Here is a 21,028-nt window from a genome sequence, read left to right as displayed (position 1 = left end):
GTGGAGTAGATGTACCCCGCTCAATGTTGGTCCACTACTCCGCTCATTCATACTTAGAATTATATACTCATATTATACTACTCATCCAAAATTCGATTTTTATACATAGAAGTTCTCTGAAAAGTATTCTGCTTTGGAATTAGAAATTAAAAATATATTTGTCATTCAAAAAATAAAAATGCGAAAAACTTAATACAATTATACGCATTAATAGTTAATAATAATGTAATTTTTAAAAAACGTTTTATGACAAACATGTAAAAATAATTTTTTAAAACGTTGACTAAACGGTAGTTATTAAAATAATAAACTTGTGTTTTTCGATAAAAAAAAATCATAATATTATACTCTGTAGCCATTAGCCCCGCATAGATAACATTTATTTGTAATTTTCTGAAGGTATCCAATAGTAATGAGTATCAAGATTTTTCGCCATGTGTACGTTAAAATAATATGTTTATAACAACCACAGCGTGCAGGTGTCTTGTCGCCGTTGGTATTATTATTCGCACTATTGATTTGACTTTTGTCGACGCAAAACTGGCGGTTAAAAAAAATATTATATTGGTAGGTATGTATAATATTAATATTCAGGTATAATATGAAAATACACGTTCGTTGTGTTCATAATATTAAATGTATGAAAATGGGATTACGTAACGTATATACTTCGCGATATTGGCGACGATGATTTATTTCGAATGCGAACTGCAGTGTTACGCCGTGCGCGTTTTTTATTTTGTATTTTATTCGATTTCGGGTTTGACTCGACCGCGTCGGTTTCTTTGTACTGTAGTTGGTGTTTGTTATTCCCGCGGTGGTCGACAGTAGCAGTTTCTCGTCGAATACCACAGAATATATCTGACGGTTCTCATCAGTCATCAGTTTCATCGGTTGTCATCGATAGCGCTCGGTTATGTCGCGCGTCACACCTCCGACTAAACTCCGCTTTCCATTCGAATATAACACCCCATCTACGCAAGTTATTAAGTTTAACTAAATAATATTATTATTGGACAAAAACTGACTGTCGGTCAGTCGAAAAAATAAATATATTTTCGTGCCGGTGCGGCTTAGTTGAGTGTAATTTGTGAATTGTTTAAGGAACGATAACCCCGCGTATGAATTTACCCAAGTAAGTACCAGCAACAAATATACTCGTGTCTAATCACTTCTTACATTAGGGCGCCCGGATTTAAATAACAGTACAAATTCCATAAAACAATGCCCTTAAACACGACTTAAAATTTATCTTTCACAATAAATCAATTTCATGGTACTTTAATAATTAACGAAGCTTAATTTCGGAGATTAAACAATAATAATGATAATATTGAAAATTACTTAACAGTTATCGGTGAAGACTAGGACGGCAAAACAACACCATCTTGGGGCTGTAATGCTGTATTATTCATTCTAAATACACAAAATTAAGAACAAATTTAAAAACATAAATTAAAATTAAAAAAAGTGGGTAAGTGCATGTCGTTCTGCTGTATAGTAGGTTACAAGTGGGTCACTGTAATGGATGGTGTTAAATTTGAATTTAATGATATAATATCACTGTATACGAAAAACGATTCTGAGCGAAAATGGTCAGTCAGCCTATGATATCACTACGTATATATTTGATGATATTATTGTGAATAAAGTAATTTATAGGTAATTTAGTTATTTACGTAGTGGAACCTTATTTAAAAATTTTCAATTCTTAGCTATAAAAGTTGAACATTTTATAAATTTTTAACTACAAAATAATTTTTAAATTTTAAATTTGATCAATTTTGTCAAAATTCGAACTTTAAATGCTTGTAAAAAAATTGTGTCAATGTATTTTTAATATTTTTAAACTGCAATTGTAACAATATATCAGAAGCCTTGCATTAAATTTTCACGCTTTTTTACCCAACAAATAAAATTTTATTGATATTTATAGACAAAAAAATTGAAAAAATTAAAAACTGACAATGTCCATAAACAGCCCAAAAAGAGTCAAAATATTTTCAAAATTTTATGGTGCATAGAAAATAAAAATATAAACATTCAGTAAAATGTTCATGTTTCTACAGTAATTCGTTTTTGAATAACAATAAAATTGCAAAACCGCTACATGAGAAATCGAGTGATCCAATATTGTATCCTGCAATATTGTAAAAATGTGAATTTTAAACGCTCATAAAAATTTAATTTGATTTGCTTGTAGACATTTTTTTTGATAAAGGTAGACAAGCTTATGAGAAATCTTGTATTACATAGAAAAATCTTTATGAATTCTCAACTCAAAATAATTTGCTAATTTTCGTGATTTTTCCGTATTTTGTCAAGATTTGAACTTTAAATGCTTATAAATAAAATCTGTGACCAAGGATTTTTTATATTTTTCAAATGTCATTGTAACAATATAGTAGGAGCCTTGTATTAAATTTTCAAGCTTTTTTACCCTACAAATACAGTTTTATTGACATTTATAGAAAAAAAAGTCTAATAAAATTGGGAACTGAAAATGTTCCTAATTAGTTCAAAACAGATCAAAATATTTTGAAAATTTCATCGTGTGCAGAAAATGCTAATATAAATGACCAGTGAAAATTTCATGTCTATACGTTCATTTGTTTTAGAGTTACACCAAAAACCAAAATCGATTTTGTGGAAAACCGATTTTGCATAAAAATTCCTGTTTTTTTAAATTTTTATGTTCTTTTTCCCGGCGCTTTTGAAAACTATTGGGAATTTTAAATTTTGACCTCCCCAATAATGCACTAACAATATTCACTTTCCCATCGAACAAGATACTGAAGTTGCAAATCGAAGAATTATTTCAACTACTTATCGTGTACACAGACACATACACAAAAAAAAAACACATTGTAAAATCAACACGTTCATTGTTTCACTCAGAATCTAAAATTATGTTAATTTCTGTATTCAACTATTTTATACCTGCTTAAATGTGAGAATTTCATTGAACCTAACAACATTTTTTGAGAAAAAATTTGTAATCACTTAATTATTATTTTACACTAAAAACTCAAAAAAAGTATAAATACCTGCAGTGTACCCCTGCACTTACACTATGATAAAATGACTTATATACATTTTATATAAAAGTTTAAGTTTCACTTTTAAAGCATCTATTGAAATATTACATGAATTTAATTATGTATTTGGAAGTTGAAAGTTGGAACGTACCTGTTATTCTAAAGCGCTCCCTCCCAAAAAAATAAGATGAAATGCACTGTATTTAAATCCTGGCTCTAATTATCAGAAACAGTCGGGACTTAAAACTTAAATTATCATTTTGGGGTAACAGCCATGCAGACAGTAGGCACATATTAAGGGGGTATTTGGCTTCCCCAGGTTTCAAAAAACACACTATAGGTTTGGTTTATGAATTTGTTTTGATATTTATGTTTACTCGCTTTATTTATATATAATAAAAAATAAATACATTTTTATTAATTTATCTAATCTATTAATTCATTACAATTAGTTTTTAATTTGAATGATCAATGAGCATATAGTATAATGGTAGTATCTACCTATGTATTGAGAGGACTTTGTCTTCGAAACAGGTTTGTGAAATATACATTATTTTAGCACTCCAACTATATACACTTAAATGTGCGCCTATAATATGGTACAATCGTTTTAATAGTTTCAATCTAGAATCGTTTTTAAATGCATTAGTTTATTATTTTTATTGTTTGTAATTGCATCCGAATTAATTATGATTAGTCATTAAACAAATATAATACTATAGTTGTTGGTGTATTTGGTCCAATTCGACCACTCCCATATTTCAGCTGATTTTCTTGTTTTTGTTTTGGTACTCGGAAGCTACTGCCTACTACAGCTTTAATATTTATAGTATATATATTATATTATTTATGATTAACTTGAGGTTTAACGTTGAACTGAAGTCGACTTCCTATATATTATTATAATTTATTTGATGAATTCATTTTTACCACATTAAAATTCAAGTTTATACCTCCGTGTACGTAGAATTTACAACTGTTTCGAACTTGTTACATGTGTTTTTATGATTTGCATTTTCTAAATGACATTGCAACTTAACTCTGACTGTATTGTATTTATAGATAGACGCATTATAATATTTGTTCAAACAGAAACGTTATGAATATTAAATTGTATTTCTTACTAAAAATAAAATGTATTACTTGTAATTTTTCGTTATTCGATGTTCGTATTTTTTTTAAATGTAATATTAATTTAATTTGGCCGTTTAATTTTTGGATTAGCGTGAGTTGTGTTTATTGTTAATTGTTACAAAGTTAAATTTTAAAAAAGTAGGTAGGTAGGTACACCAATATTTAAGAGAAATCAAATTTCTTTAAAGCTAGCAAAACTGTGTTAAGGTCATTTTACTTGCCACTTAGGGTTTACGAAGGTTTAGTCTACTGTTTTTACTTTATAATTCAGACAAACCTGTATAGGCACACAGTAATACATGATAAATTAATAATACTATACTAATAACAATAAACCGTTTTTAAAATGTACATTTTTTATTCTTAGTGAAATAGTAGGTAATTTCTATAGGTATCCCTGTACAATGGCCGTACAATGGCGTACATCTATATATTTTTTATAATAAAGTTAAATTATAGCGTGTTTGCATATATGATTTGCTTGATATTTTTAATAGCACTGCTACTTCTAAATACAAATTGTCATACCTATACATACATATTTTGTTATTATCCCCTACCACCCCGCATCAAATTTTGGGCCCCTGTTCTTAGTTTTTTTTTCGGGCCCTTTACTAAACTTCTAATAAAATACAATCCTATACAATCCTGGTACTATATTTAATTAACTGTGTAATAAACAATTAAAATATTAAATTAACATAGGTAATGTTAATCAAAACTGTTAATTGCGTGGATAATTACATTACAATTAGAAACTAATAAAATAAAGATTAGAGTAGTAAGTATAATAGTATATACTATTATACTGAGTGTTAATAATTTTAGGAAGTAGCATTTAATAAAATAATAGGTAAAACAAATAATAATTACCCGTTGTATTATATAAATTATTTTATTGCCTACGGATATTATTTAGATGTAAAATGTAAACGTACTAATGTTATTCATGTTTATATAATTATATGTAATAATAATATACATAGCTATTTTTTTATCGTTATATTTATTTTATGATCAAATTGTATTAGGTACTTTACTTAATACAATGTAAATATATAGATACGAGGTATACGTAGGTATATATCATTATTCATTATATACATATATATATTAACATTTTTTAATTAGAGGAGAAAGTGTAATAGCGGTCCACGGTTGGCTTAAAATAATCCTAAAATTTAAAATAGCGTCTTTTAAAGGTACACTTTCCAAACAATTAACACATATTTTACAATTATATATTATGAAATGTGTGAAAACTTAGCTCGGAGCAAACTAAAATTTTTTTCCTTACTGATACAGTTAACTTTTTGTTGATTTAATTCTTTAGATATTAAAAAAAATTTAATTTTTCCATAATTTTTTTATATTTATAAACCTTTTTATAAACGTACACAATTTTGCACGTTGAATGCATTTTTAAAAGGTAATTTTTTATAATTTTAGCCTTTAGGGCATTTTTTAGAGGTTTTAAGTCATAAATACATTTTTTTGATATTTTGGGGATATAAATCCGAGCCCTAGTTTTAACTAATTCATTATACTCGTTTGAAATTCTATTTTTATGCATGTATTACAATTCTCAGAAAAATATTCTGTTCTGGAATATGAAGTTAAAAATGTATGCTGTCATTCAAAATTAAAAAACTTAAAAATGATTTAAAATTATGCAAATAAAATATTTCTTAAACGTTTTGACATAATGCAGAGTGTGTATACTCTCGTATATAGTATTATGGTTTTCTTAAAAATACTATTTTTCCTGACTTTTACAATATAGAACCAAAATGTTGTTCCACCGCGGTCGCAAATTAAACATTTAGAATGGCTGAGTAAATTTGTGCGTGTATAAATGTGTACTTAAAATTAGATTAAATTGGAAGAGGTATAACCATGATCGTTTGGCGTATAAACCGGTCATTACTTTCTCTTTAGTTGACATATTGGGTATCGTGTGTCATGGTATTCAACACTAAAATGGAGTTTGCTTATATTAGGGTAATATAGTATCTATAATACATGTCTACATGGTTACTTGTTCCTATTATAGGACTTGGATTTATATGTAATAATAAATGATAAAAATGCAAAAACATGTTTTTAGATTATATCGAACTTACTAATTTGGACATAAATTGCTTACAATTATATAGATATTAATCAAAATATTATGCAAAAAATTGAAATTTTTAATTGAGAATCAATTAAATCGTGGACATATAATATATAGTTGATAACCATTCAATTTGGATTCAAGGAAAAACGCATGCGAACATACATATTATATATATATAATTTATATACAATATACATAATATATATATATCCTAGCACTCCTCGAATAAAATAAATTATGCAGTTTTAATGGCGTGTGATAAATTAAAATATATTTTGTATTGTGTCTTGAGTCAAACGCTGTATTTTAGATTTATATATAATAATATTAGCTATTAAGTACCTACATACCCATATGTACTATATATATTATAAGTAATACTTCGCAACTCACACAAAAAGAGTAGATACGCCGCTAAGTTTACTTTTAATTCCACTTGGACAACTATAGGACCTGATAGTTCACTCTCTCAATTCACAAAAACGGCATGATCCTCGATATTCGCATTAAGACGGCAGTCATCTAAACTTAAAATGTTTACTTATTATTTTTAAAAGATATTTGTAATCTTTAGCCCTGTTCGGAAGAATCTTTTATAAAAAGTTACTGCTTCTTCATGTGAGCCATTGGTGATTTTCGAAGAATAATATTTCGGAAAGGTTGAATTTTACTTATAGCATTTGATTATTTAGTATTAACCAAGAGACAAGAGTTGAATGATAATATAGCATTGACACAGTGAAATATTTGTACATAATATGGTGTTATGTGTATAAGTTGGTGTGTTTGTTATTTATAAGTTATAACTAGTGTAATAATCATACAGATGAGACAGATGAGAAAATTCACTGTCTACGGGTACTAGACGAGGCACATTATCAGGAGAGACTTAAAGTTGAAATTATTATAAATGTTTTTTAGTCGATCACTGTAGAGGGTCATCGGTTATGACTTATAGTGTTATGTATGTTTGCAAGTTAATATAAAATACAGTACATAAATTATCAAATCGTGTTCTTCTATTACATTTACATCAAAAATCAAAATCATCGCGGGGGAAGATTGTAAGAACAATACTGTGATTAGGAATAAAGAACTATTCTAAATGCTAACACGTTATACCAGTGGTCTCTAAAATGTTTAGCCGGTGGTGGTGGTGGTCTGTTTTGGATTAAATTCTGCTGCGGTGCCCTGTTATAAATATACTATACGAGGAACATGAATACAAAATTACCATTAGTTCTCATTGATAACCAATTGAAGCTCGTTCTGAACCAGTCGTCCATTTCACTTTTCGGTAAATGATACAAACAGTTACACAAAAAGACCGGACACAATTTTTATTTTTTAATTGTTAAATATTTGTCCATAGTATAAAATTAGTATTAAGGTCGCAGCGGTGGCGGTAAAATTGTGTCCGGCTTAATTTTGCCGTAACCGCTACTGCTGTAGTGTTTGGGGACCTTTACTCTTTTTTTTTTTATTAATAAAAAATTCTCTCGTCGACAGGCCATTGGAATACAAGTATCTATTATTTACATCGAGAATTTATTTCTAATGGTATTAAGACAATTAGTATACATATTTATAGAAGTTATTTATAGTTTGTTTTTAAGGTTTGCTTTTATGATGAATTTGAAGGTGGCTGTAAGTGAGGATCTGTTGTGATCGAGTGATTCTATAAAAGGTGTTCCGGAAGTTTTGCGAACAATTTTGGTTCGGAGTATGAACGACATTCCGTCATTATGTGTTTGATTGTAGTATTACTCTTATTAATACATAAATAGACAAAAATTATTTTTGTAAAATTCAGATTGAAATATTATAATACATTTTTATCTTTGCATGGGTCATAGTGCTCTTGGAATGAGCTCACGACGTACGGTTTAGAAACTGCTGTGTTATACCATTGTACCAATAAACCAATTAATAATGGATGTTTTTATGTCTTAATTAAAATTTTATCTACAAATTAATTAATTATGTACATTTAAATTAGTTATAAAATGTTTTAGATCCATAGATCGCGTATAATTAAATGTTTTGCTTTTGTCGTTTTCTAATACATCGAGGAGATAATCTTATATTTAAAAAACTGCTATAATCAATGACTAATGAAAAAATTGTATTAAACTCTTATTTTATTTACTTTTAATTCATTTTTAATATGTAATTTAATTGCAATATGTAATGTTTGATGAATTTTCATAATTATTTTCAGCCACTAGTGACATTTTGTGTGATAGTACTTATATGTCGCTGCCATAAAACTATCTTATTTTATTTTGTATTTAATGATATAATATAATATATCATAATATTCCACATATTCATAATATAATAGCAATTTATTATTTTGTCCAATACTTATAATAGTCAACGGCCATTGTTATTATCATAATATTATAATACATTACTTTTATTAAACTACAGTGGGATTACATTTATAATATACACGTCACTGTAGTAAACACTGATAAGTATAATGATTGATATGACACTAGACACATTATATAAATTACAGTATAATAATATAATCGTTTCTAAAAACTAAATTATATAAAACGTGGAGCTTACTAAAATATATTATACGCTGCAGCGGTCGCGGTCTCGTAAGTTATTACAATTATGTATGCATATAAAATATCATGCATTATGCACTCTGCACATACTAACGTATTATAATATTAATTAAATTTGTTTAGTACTCATGTAATACTCATACACGCCGAACCAGTGTTGTATTCGAGTAGCTAACGGTATTAAAAAAGGTTTATTGAACACTTGACTATTTTTATACATGTCGTCTATGATTTAGATACCTTTAAATTTATCCTTATAAGGGCGTCGGAGCCCGTGCGTTTTTTGGTACCAAAAACACGTCTTACAGGAAAACCTCTCATGCCCTGTAGAACAGTCGGACTTCGTTCTTATTTGTTCTTTTCCAAACGTATTTTTCTACTTTTATTCAAAGTAAAATGAAATTCGGCCTTGAATCCGACCTGAACAATAACTCCTTTATACTAAAAAAAATTAACGAAATCTGACTATTCTACAGGGCTTGAGAGTTTTTCCTTTGAAGTCATTTTCGTTAATACAGTTAACACAGTATCAACCCCCCTCCCCCTAAATAGGAATCGAGCTGTAGATTAGTGGAAAAGTATTATAATTAAGGTAGTAACTAAAATATAAAATATAATTTTCAAATTGTTTAGAATTAAGGAAAATTGGAAAAACCCGGCACCGACACCCTTAAAAATAATATATTTTTTCCGTGACAAATGTTGGTTAAATATTAGAAAGCAATGATAATTGTAATTTTTATTTATAGCAGTTATTGAAAGTATACTAAAAACCTGCAGTGTTTTTACAACATTGGTTCCCGAGTGGGATATTCAAGTCGAACGTCGAATTGTTATACCTATCACAATCACAGTGTACCGGCAACTATACAAGCATAATGGTCGGTGTCGGGTGATCGAAGAGTAATTTTTTTATTTTAATATTCGTATAGCGTTATTCGCACTGTTTATATTATTTTTAAATTTTTATTAGTTATTACTTTCACCGGTTTCGCGGGTTACTCGTTTCGTGGGACAGACAGTCTCGTTGGCGGTGGCAGGTAATCAACAACTAAAACGTTATCTTTAAATCATCCTGATTAATCTAGCCTTCGCGCGTCGATCATTAAAGCTGCAGCGGAGCATCTAATAAAATTATATACATTATGGAGTTTTTATTGACCGTCAAACCGCAGCAGCAGTCGCGACGCTGATATCGTATTAAGTGGACGTTACAATAACGTCGTCTGTTTGAGTACAATATTAATACACCTTAATAACGTTTATTGAGTATTTTATCATGGAAAAATATATGATTAACAATGTGTAATCCGATCGTCTACCGAGTAATATAATATTCTAACTGTGTCGTTTTAGTTTGTGGTTATTTTTTATTTGTAATTATGTCATAATTCCCGAAGAAGGACGCAAATAATCTGTTTTTTTTTGTTTTTATTATTATGAGGTAACAAATTGTTATTGCACTAAGTTTTGCATGGTTTTTCTCATCTGTACCTATATTATTACGCTATTAATGCATGGCAGGTAATAGAACGATTTTTAAAACTTAGAGTTTCTTCAGATTTTCGATTAGTCCTCGTGCATTCTCAACGTCGAGTAAAATGTAAATAAAGTCTCATAAATATAATCGCTTATTTGAAAAAAGAAAAACCAAAAATATTTTATAAATGTTTTTGCATTACTTTTTTGTATTGAATAAAGTCTGCGCGTTTATTTCATATTATATAGTATGTCAGTATATCGCGAAGATATAATAATATTGAAGAAGCATTTTAATTACTGATAGCCATTTATACAGTAAGTGTGAATATATGAATTATACACCGTATACATAATATTTATAGAGTATAGACACTATAACTGTTATATTTTATCTATAGCTTCGTAATTTTTAACATTAACATTTAACATTATCGCTATTACGATGACGTTTAAATTGTGATATTCGAAACATGTATAAATATAGTAACCTTAAAAAAGTATTTATTTCAAGATTTAAAATCAACAGAATTGTTTCAGTAAAGAAAATAATATTATAATAATATAATATAGCTAATAAGAATATATTATGTAGACCAGATATCTCCAGATCTACGTCAATTATAAATTATAATTATCGGTGTGTTTTTTCTTCGTGCTAAATCCAAATAATTTGTGAATAATCACGTTTACTCGTTAACCTGTACGTAACCTAACCAATATTATCTACTCGTTTGTCGTAGATACAACACCATTAATAATTTTGGGAGTAATACTACAAAATCACGTGATTTTTCGTCTTTGTCTGACACGCGCAACAAGTAAATATTATATACGTTCAACGATTGATTCGCCGTTAAGCGACGAGAATTGTGAAAACAATTTTCATCAATATTGTCGTCGGGTCTCTCGTGAGATCAATCATTCCCGCGATTTAAAATTTTCTTAATCCCTCTCAAACGCTAAAAAAATTTTATGAAAAAAGTAGAAATTGTCGTATTTTGATTTTTGAAGAGACGTCGAAATCAAAAACTCGCGGAAAAGTCGATCTTGCAGAGTAGACTAGCTAACGGGCAACGACATATTATGCCTATCATTCAAATCCGTTTCAGAATTATTATTGTCGCTTCACTATATAGATTGAACTACTTTCAGACGAAAACGTGTCTGTAGTGATTTCCCGTTGTCGCCGCGCGGACGTGTGACATATCATAATATTATAGCTGACAAACAAAGACGGAAAATCACCGTTTCCTGCAATTCCCCCCCCCCCCTCCCCCCCATCGGCCACAACAATTTGCGTAATTTATTACAGAGCTGTAAATATCAAATAAACCCAATATATACCCCATAATATACCTGCAGTAGTGTCGAATTGAACCCATATGTGTAAAAGGAAACTGTGTATAATTTCGATACCGTAAAACGAAAAAATAAGTCGCCGTTCGCGCGCGTGCCTGCATAGTTCATTGAACCATAATAATAATGTACCTGCTATAACAACACTCGTAATAACGTACTCGCGGTAACGTATACGCACACAACGTGCACACCACCACGGAGTAGCGCGGTGGCAATATTTTCAAACACTACTTTTAGATTTTCATTGCCCGTCGGCGGCGGTCGCGCATTCGTGACGGCGTGTCGTCGTCGTGTACATCGTCGCCGCCGCCGCGCCGCTCTGGCAAATGTCCAACTAAGATTGTTTTTCGTGTACCTATACGGCTATACCTACTTCCCCAGGCTTATCGCCGTCGATTATCGTTGTTTACATAATATTGCGTTTTCTGTTTTCTCCACACAAGATCCGACGAGATGGTGGAATCGCTGGCCACCGGTTTTCAAAATCTCTACAACAAGTACACCAGATCGGAAAACGGGCCGCAGGACGACGGCAGACGCGATGTGTACATTGTGCCGGTCAACAACAACACGGCCGTCGCCACTGACGACGCTCAGAGTCAGTTCCTCTCGCAGCGTTACCGCCCGAAGGCTCGCAGGTCGTTCGTGTTCGACGCCAAACACCTGTGTCAGGCTAAAACTCTGAAATGGCACATAATGAGACAGAGCAGACTGCGGGCGTCCTCGGGACAGTGTTGTCCGGTCTGCATACCCGTGAGTATAAAATATCCTATGGTGGTGCTCTTTGGCTTTTTATTTGTTTCACATCATAATATCACGTGCGTCCGACAAACCTCGAGCAAAATATATCTAAGAAAGACTTTCTTTATTATTTGCATTCAAGTTCTAAAAAAATTAAACAAATTATTGGTTACTTTACAAAGACATGATGGTATCTTGTCTACAAAAGTTGTGCGGTCTTATATCACAGTCGTCTATATAGCGTAGGCACAGACCCTTCACGCTGTATGAGATAAATTCAGCCACTTTTCCAATAATAGTATGGGTATAAGTCTATTTTACCGGACACCCTTTTTTTCAATTTTTCTCCACCAAAATACGTGTACTATACTTTAGGTACTGAATTAAAAAGTGTTACAAAAAATTTGCGGAAAATTATAGGTAGGTAGATACTGTTCAAAAGTTACAGAAAATCAAAGTTGTCCATGTCACAGTGCTTATCGGTCAAATCAGGTTGACTATTTCTACTCCCGGCCCCCGGGAGGTCGAGTAAAGTCACGGAATAGATAAAGATAAAGTAGACTTGTTCTGAAGTTTGTCCTTACCTATAGAGACCTACCCAAGGTTGTTTTACATAACAAATCCAGGGATGTTTTAGATTTTAATTGTTGAGTGACCACGCTATCCATTACATTCGCTGTTATGGCTTTTTGCAAAATACTATTTTCTGTTTCTGTCGCTCATCGTTATGTCCACAAACCACCATAGATAAATCTACTTGCTATTACATATTTTCCGCAATCCGACGCGTATTATAGTATTTTTGAAAAATTGCAAACAATTGCAAATTCACTGCGCACGAGGGTTGAGGGTAATGACTAATGAGTATTTAAACCGTATTCTGTAGTCGTGGGAATATCTACAACTTTGAGTTGCCGTAAGTTTTGAACAGTAAGTTTCCGTAAATTCTTCCAAACATTTTCGAATTCAACATACTAAAACACGTATTTCGGGTGAAAAAAGTTGAAAAAATAAAAGATAAAGAAGGGTTGTTCCGAAAATTCAAAATTGATATAAAATAAGCTTTAAAAGCAACTAGTTAATTATTTAGACAAAAAAAAATTTTTAAGTGAAAAATTTATATTTCATCATTTATTTTTTATCATATTTTGTTCGATTTAAATTACCATTTTAAAATAGTTATTTTAAGAAACGGGAAAACTCCCGAATTCTCGGTGGCTCAATCCGCCCTTGATGAAAGTGTTCATTATTGTATATATTTTTTATATTCAAGTAAAGTAACTGAAAGTTGTACTGAATATAATAAATAATATTTTTATACATTTAAGGTAGGTACCTATATGGCTATATAAATTGCCAACGGTTATTATTTAGTGCAATTTATTGGTCCATCAACCCAAAAATGACCGAGCGCAACTGGTTCATCGACTTTAAATGTTTTGAGCGCAATTGGTATATGAAAAGGTAATTTTGAGCGCAGTTGGTAGACTCCCATTTCTAGTTATTAAATAAATTATCAAAACATAAAAAGTCTCTGGGATGGTATTTAAAATTCCTATTATTAAATATAAACTCAATATCACTGTTGTGCTGCCATTATTTACGTAGGTACCTATAATTTATATTATATTTGTATTGCAATAAATCGATGCAGTTTGTATTATAATATGTGATTTTATTTTCTAGAACATGCCGTGGGGTAATGCAAAAGTCGTGTCAAATTTAAAGAACTTATTGGACATATACAACATCGGTACCATTCAAAAGTCAATGTTCGGTTGTTTCGTCGACGATTTAAAGTTTTTCTACCAGCTCAAAAGCCAAGAGTACAAATATATATACGACGAAGTAGGTACACATGACAGCGTTGTACTTATGTTGTACTTACGTTGTACTTATGTTGTACTTATGTACATGTGCATTGTGCGTGGTAATTAATTTATTGAGTTATTACTCGTTAAGGTTCTGGAAGACGAAGTTGTAAAGAAAGCAATTACTGCGGCTGCACGTAATGCGTGTGCTGAAGATGCGGTAGTTGGGGATAGCCGTTTTGACGAGGAGATGAAAACACAGCAAGCAAACACGAGGCGCATACTAACGGTCATAAGTGCGAATGTTAAAAACTGGGTCTACAAGTAAATTTGTTTGTTTTCCATTTTACTGTAATGCACGTGCATTATTATTGACTGTGTTTTGTAGGGTTATCGGTTGGTTCACATACCGTATGATCTCGTTGTTGGCCACTAGCCTAGTGGTCCAGCCCACTCAAATCGACAGGGTCAGGGAAGCCGAACAGAGTGGCCTACCCGTTATTTATTTACCGTTGCATAAAAGTCATATGGACTATATACTTTTGGGATTGGTGTTGACAGTAAATAACATCAAACCGCCTCTGGTAGCAGCCGGAGAGAACCTCAGAGTTTTCTTCATTAGGTACATGGTTCTTATTCAACAATTGTTCTTATAACAAATAATGTAATGATGAAATGCTAATTGATTTTATTTTTTATTTCAGTAAACTGTTGAGTTTCTTGGGAGCATTTTACATCAAGAGACACATAGACACAAAAAGAGATCAACTCTACTGGTCAGTTTTGAGCAGTTATATTAAAAACAGTATGAAAAGTGGACACCATATAGAATTCTTTTTAGAAGGTGCCAGAACTCGAAGTGGAAAGTGTTGCGTTCCTAAAGGTATGTTAATCAAATATAAAAATATGTAGGCATTGCATAAGTTATGTATAATTTTTTAATTTCTACAAATAGCTGGATTATTGAGTATCATAGTGGATGCTTATCGTGAAAAAGTTATTGAAGATGCGTGGATTATACCCGTGTCTATGAATTACGACCGAATATTGGAAGGGAATTTTGTCAGAGAACAACTTGGCCAACCAAAAAAGAAGGAAACTTTCTTCGCAGCAATTTCGACATTCATTAAAGCTATTTGTTCACACTATGGAATAATGAGGATGGATTTTAATAAGCCATACAGATTACGAGTATGTTTAAAATAATATATTAATTCTTAAAATTATTATTTGAATCAAATATGATGGTTATTAATTATAAAATCAATTATAACCTAAATAGTTATAACAAAATAAATTGTTGCGTTCATGCAAAAAGTGATCAAGTGAAAATGATGATGATTTTATTTTGAAATTTGAAATTTGTAGTACCTATTTCATAATTGTTTTAATATTCCACTTAATCAATTTTTGTATGTCTAAATCTCAACATATTTACCAACAGAAAAAATGATCAGGTAAAAAAAAACCAAATTAAGATGTCATATTATAAAGTTTAAATTTAAAAAAAATTATAATAATTTTCACTTGATCATTTTTTGCATGACGGCGACAAAATGCATATTGCATTTGAGGTTAGCCATTAAAAATAAAAACATTTTGGTTTAATTACATTTATTGTATTGTTGTGTACTATAGTTTTATAGTTTTACTTAATTTTTAAATAATTATTAACAGTAGGTAGGTACATTTGATATTTTTCTTAAATATCAGATATTTCGATTTCTCCAAATATCTTTTGAAATAAATTTAGTCCCTTGAGTTTCATTATAAGTGTTTTTGATATAAGTACATTATATTTAAACCTATATTTGTATATTATTGATTTAACTTAGTAACATATTGTTTTTATATCATATTTTAGGATTTGTATGAATCGATTGATAAATTGACAAAATTAGAAAACGAATCATTAAATAAGAATGGTATGGAAATGATGTCTGCAACTATTTGCTATAAAACTACAGTTGACAGAATGGCAAAACATATAGTTTATGGTAATATTACTATTTTTTTTTTGAAAACTATTGATGATGCCGATTAAGTTACGTTTAAAAATCTAATGTTTGTTGTATTATATTTTTGGTTCTTGTTCCAATATTTTGTTATATTAATGTATGTTTCAGTTTACCATTCCAATTCTCAATTTAAATTTTTTGACAAAACCTTTCTTTGAGTTGGTATTTGAGCTTCTGGTATTTCTTTAACCTTAATTAAATTCAGTTAAATTAAATTTTAAACTAAATTATATTATATTCAGGCACAAAAAATACACCAATAAAACATTTTTATGGTTTATAAGTTTCAGAACAAATTTAAATTGTATGCATGTATAATATAATTGATTAAATATAGTATATTTAATCAATGATAATATGTATATACTTTTATAGTTTTATACATAATTGAATCCATGATAAAAATAATTTAAAAGTTATCCTTTTTTCATATTAAAGACATGTAATATTTTATAGATTGTTGGAAATCAACTCCTATAATGTCAACGCATGCAGTGTGCTTTTTACTTTTGAATAAGCATAGAAATGGTACTACTTTAGAACAGTTGGCCAAGGATTTATCAATGATGCGTGATAAACTTTCTCAAGCTGATAGGGATATCGGTTTCAGTGGAAAGTCCATAGAAGTAATCAAACACGCAGTAAGTGTTAGATGAAAACTATAAAATTAAATATTTTACAAATTTGTTATTGTTTCAGCTTGATCTCTTAGGGCCAAATTTAGTTGTGTATGAAAATACTGATTCTGGCCGTATTGTTAAACCGATTCTTGATGTACCAGTCTTAATAGAACTCTCATATTATGGAAATAATCTTATTTCCCATTTTATGCATCAATCATTAGTGGGTCAGTATTAAGTATAATACATATTAATGTAATATTGTAAGATTTTTCTTTAATATTTCTTTATGATTTTATTTGTGAATTAATCATAATTAATTTTTACAGCTCTTACAATATGTAAACTAGTCAATCAGGACTTTTGGAACAACGCTATAACAGAAACGAAAATCTCAAGAAATGACTTGGTTGGAGATGTAACATTTCTTACCAATTTATTGCAATTTGATTTTGTTTTTATTAAACCTTGTGATACTCTGGATAATATCGTGGATAATGTGATTAGACATTTTGAGGAAGAAGAAATTATTTTGATGGATATGGTATTTTAGAAAATAATAATAATTTCTATTTTATCGTAGTATAATTTATGTATTATAATATATAAGCATTTATTTTATTTTATAGATGCTCGAGGAAGAGAGGCGTAGCCAAAATATGGCGAAAATGTTAGATAGTGATTCCGATGATGATTATCAACAGCCATATGTTGAAATTGATGTTAAATACCGTGTATGTATTTTTTTTATGGACTATTTTGTATAAACTACAACATTTTTCCAACATTAACTCCTATATTAATTGTGTGTTTTTAGTGTGTTTAATAATTGTTTTAATGTTTAGGTTAATACAAATGAAAATAGCTTAAATAAATTAAAGTTTTATCGATCAGTTATGATGCCATACTTAGAATGCATGGCTGAAAGTGCTGGAAGTTTTCTTGCTTTGTCAGAAAATTCAGTGATAGAACGTGAACACGTACAAACAATTTTAAACCAAATGCACGAAAATTTGGAAGAGGGAATCCTGTCTTATGGTAAATTTTGTTTGTCAAATTTAGATAAACTCGGTATTACAAAAATAGGAATACCCATTTGTTTCCCATTATTAATTCATGTGTATGTAAAAAATGTCTATAGGTGAAAGTATATCTCTGGATACCATTAAACATTCATTTTTGGCGTTTGAAAAGTTTGACTGTCTACAAATCACAACAAAAGACAATATCAAGACATTGCAGATTATTAATAATCAACCCAGTGAGTTAAATCCAAGTATGCAGGCCATGTCAGAATACATTGAGGAATTTGTTAAACAAATAAATTAAACTGTAAATTATTGTGTGTTTAATAATGTTTACACAATTTAAAACTAAATTGTACAGTTGTTCAATTACAATAAATTGGATTAACTGGTTAGTGGATTTATCTTAAAAAGTTATGTAGGTATTATGTACATTTTTAAGTATTTATTAAAAGACATTAAAAGCAGCAAAATATTTATGAACTGAATCAAATTGTTGTTTTAATTTTAAAAAATACATTTAATTATAAATAGTTTTCAAAAACATGCTCAAACTATGATATTCAAAATAATTTTTTGATAAACATTTTTTTTTTGTTTATCTTTAAATATTAAATTTAAGATAATATTATGTGTGTAAATATTTGTTATTTTTAATGTTATACAGTTGGGATATTATATTTTTAAAGTACTGTAATTGTATTTAAAATTGTATAAGTAGCTTAACCTTCAAAATTTATCAATGTACTCCATCAAAATCTTTATTACCTTGTACATTTACAATCAATTTTTTTTCTCAAAATAATTTTTTTAAAAGTTGTATGACTATTTTAAAATGAATTACTTATTTTCAATGGAAATATACCTAGTATACTTAATATGAGCAATGTAAAATATTTTCTTTTTGCTTAAACACGACATTTTTGATCTGACGTTTATGTTTATATGTTTTTATGTTGTGATATAAAGTTGTATTCATACACTTTTAACTAGAATAAAATATGTAACTACAATAAGTTGTGTCTGTATATATTTTTTTTTTATTCAGATAGGTACCTACCATATGTGAGATAAAAATTGATTGTTGTATGATGGTCAAATTTACTTAATGGTTTGATAGATTCGTATGCCAATTGTACCATATATTTTAGATATAACTTCTTAACACACATTTGAATTTTTCAGGAAGACTACTTGAGAATGACTAACTTTTTTGAAATTAAACTCTTCAACCCTTCGACATTTTTAATATTAAGAACTTTAAAATGTTAATACATAATATCAAACTAAAAAACATAATCAAAAATCTATGAAAGTCAATTAGTTCTAGAAAACTTTAAATTTAATGCAGCTTCAAATCTATTTTACAATACGGTTATGAATCCATTTATAATTATTCCATTTTTTGATTTATTATTAATATCATCTTTAGGGTCGGATGATAATGGTAGTGCTCTCTGTCGACGTGTTTTTAAAGTAGGCATGAATGGTGAGTGAGATGAACCGTAAGCGACCACTACTCAATTTCGAGGATAGATGACGCTGCCATTTTCGTATTTTATTCGATTTTCATAAGATTTTAAACTGCCGTCTTTATTTTTCTTGTCAACCGGCCACAACGCTATTTAAGGTAGGAGGTTGACGTTAAAATCTTACGATTTAAAACCTACAAATTATAAATGTGTATATAGTTATAATATATCGATCGACTATTCAAATCTGTTGCATCGAATCTTGTTTTGAAAGATGAGTGCTCACTGCTCAGACAAATGTATGGACCAAACCTAGAAGACATGTGCTGAATGATAACAAATAAAGAAGTCCAGCAAGACTACCCAAAACCCGGTATAAGAACCCAGGTACCAGTTGTTGCTTACCATTTCCATGTATATTTTACTTGTTTTTAAATTTTGTGGTGGAATGATTGCTGAGCGAATTCTAAAACCAAACTATAAGGTTTACGGGACAGGTAAGTTATATTTTTGCAAAAAAAAATTTCGAAAATGTTAGTTTTTACGAGGAAAGGGATAGGAAATTGTGTTTCAAGCGCACTTTTTACAAGTTGAATTTTAAAGGAGACGGAGCGTTTTGTGATCTTCCAAATTGGGTTTGACTGTTCAGGTTTGATAATACCAATTATACGATGTGAATTTCCCACAATAATTTACCCCAAGTTACGGCAACGACTATTGTATATATTCGAAAATAAAAACTTAAATAAAAACCACAATATTGACTGTTGTAACTTGTAGAACCAATATTTAGTATTTTCATACTTCGTTCAGAAACCTGTATTTGTACACCATGTTTTAAGTTTAAACGATTACGAACATGATGCGGGTATCACGACTGATATTTTATTACAAGTCCCTAATAAATCATAATGTTTATTTTGTTTGTGTGACTGGCCCGAGTTACCAGTGCCGGATCTTGAACTCTGAGGAGGGCAGACCTGGGTGGTGCAAAAGAAAATTTAGGGGTCCCCTTGAAAAACAATTTACAGTGTAGTATTATACAATTATATTTTTACTACAAATCAAATAGCATTATAAATGAATAAGTTATAACCATGTTTTAACATATTATAGGTAATATAATATTTAAGAGTAATCTTAAATAATAAATAATTTATTTAACATAATTATTACATAAATATCTAATGTATTCTATATTTCTATTATAAAAATATCTTTTCTTGATTTTGCGTTGGCAAAATTGTCAATTATTTTCTCAATATTAAGATTTTTAGTTCGTTCTTTTTCTATATTTGAAATTGCTATATACTAGATAAACGCACTCGTCTACATGCGTTTCTTAAGTAATTTTTTATAAGTTTTAGTTTGAAAAATGATTGTTCTGCTTCTGCCACAGTGATTGCTGACATTATAAGAAAAATTATGCAAGCTCTTAAAACGTATGGTAAACTACGTAGGTAGTCAATAAATCGTTATTTATACTAAAGCTGTCTACTCAAATATTTTATTATTTTTAGTTTTCATATTTTATAACTGTGTTTTAAGTTAAAATTTGTCGTGGAAAGTCCGAATTAATAACATCATTAATTCTTTCAATATAATTTATGTTGAACCCAAATCGCAT

General features: G+C 29.6%; 1 protein-coding gene across 4 annotated transcripts; it reads left to right on the top strand.

The window, feature by feature from the left end:
* Positions 1–876: 876 nt before the first annotated feature.
* On the top strand, positions 877–18,928 carry LOC132951850 (glycerol-3-phosphate acyltransferase 1, mitochondrial). 4 transcript variants are annotated; one of them, XM_061023852.1, is made up of 14 exons: positions 877–1,135; positions 12,158–12,467; positions 14,142–14,303; positions 14,418–14,590; positions 14,655–14,888; positions 14,971–15,149; positions 15,222–15,457; positions 16,131–16,263; positions 16,741–16,925; positions 16,984–17,131; positions 17,234–17,448; positions 17,534–17,638; positions 17,750–17,942; positions 18,046–18,928. In XM_061023852.1, the coding sequence occupies exons 1-14, from the start codon at positions 1,122–1,124 to the stop codon at positions 18,231–18,233; spliced, it is 2,475 nt and encodes an 824-aa protein (XP_060879835.1). In that variant the 5' UTR covers positions 877–1,121; the 3' UTR covers positions 18,234–18,928. The 4 variants fall into 4 exon arrangements, with proteins under 4 accessions (XP_060879835.1, XP_060879837.1, XP_060879836.1 ...); XM_061023854.1 differs by lacking the exon at positions 877–1,135 and adding an exon at positions 9,723–9,913; XM_061023853.1 differs by lacking the exon at positions 877–1,135 and adding an exon at positions 9,938–10,317.
* Positions 18,929–21,028: the final 2,100 nt, after the last annotated feature.

This window comes from Metopolophium dirhodum, chromosome 9 (assembly GCF_019925205.1).
Source record: "Metopolophium dirhodum isolate CAU chromosome 9, ASM1992520v1, whole genome shotgun sequence".
NCBI lineage: Eukaryota > Metazoa > Arthropoda > Insecta > Hemiptera > Aphididae > Metopolophium > Metopolophium dirhodum.
This window is presented reverse-complemented; position numbering and strand designations above follow the sequence as displayed.

What these genes read in the sequence shown, in the direction of transcription:
- LOC132951850 (XM_061023852.1), top strand. An exon ending in GTTAAAAACTGGGTCTACAA is followed by an intron (nt 14,591 to 14,654) that starts GTAAATTTGTTT and finishes TGTGTTTTGTAG; the next exon opens with GGTTATCGGTTGGTTCACAT. An exon ending in AAATTGATGTTAAATACCGT is followed by an intron (nt 17,639 to 17,749) that starts GTATGTATTTTT and finishes TTTAATGTTTAG; the next exon opens with GTTAATACAAATGAAAATAG.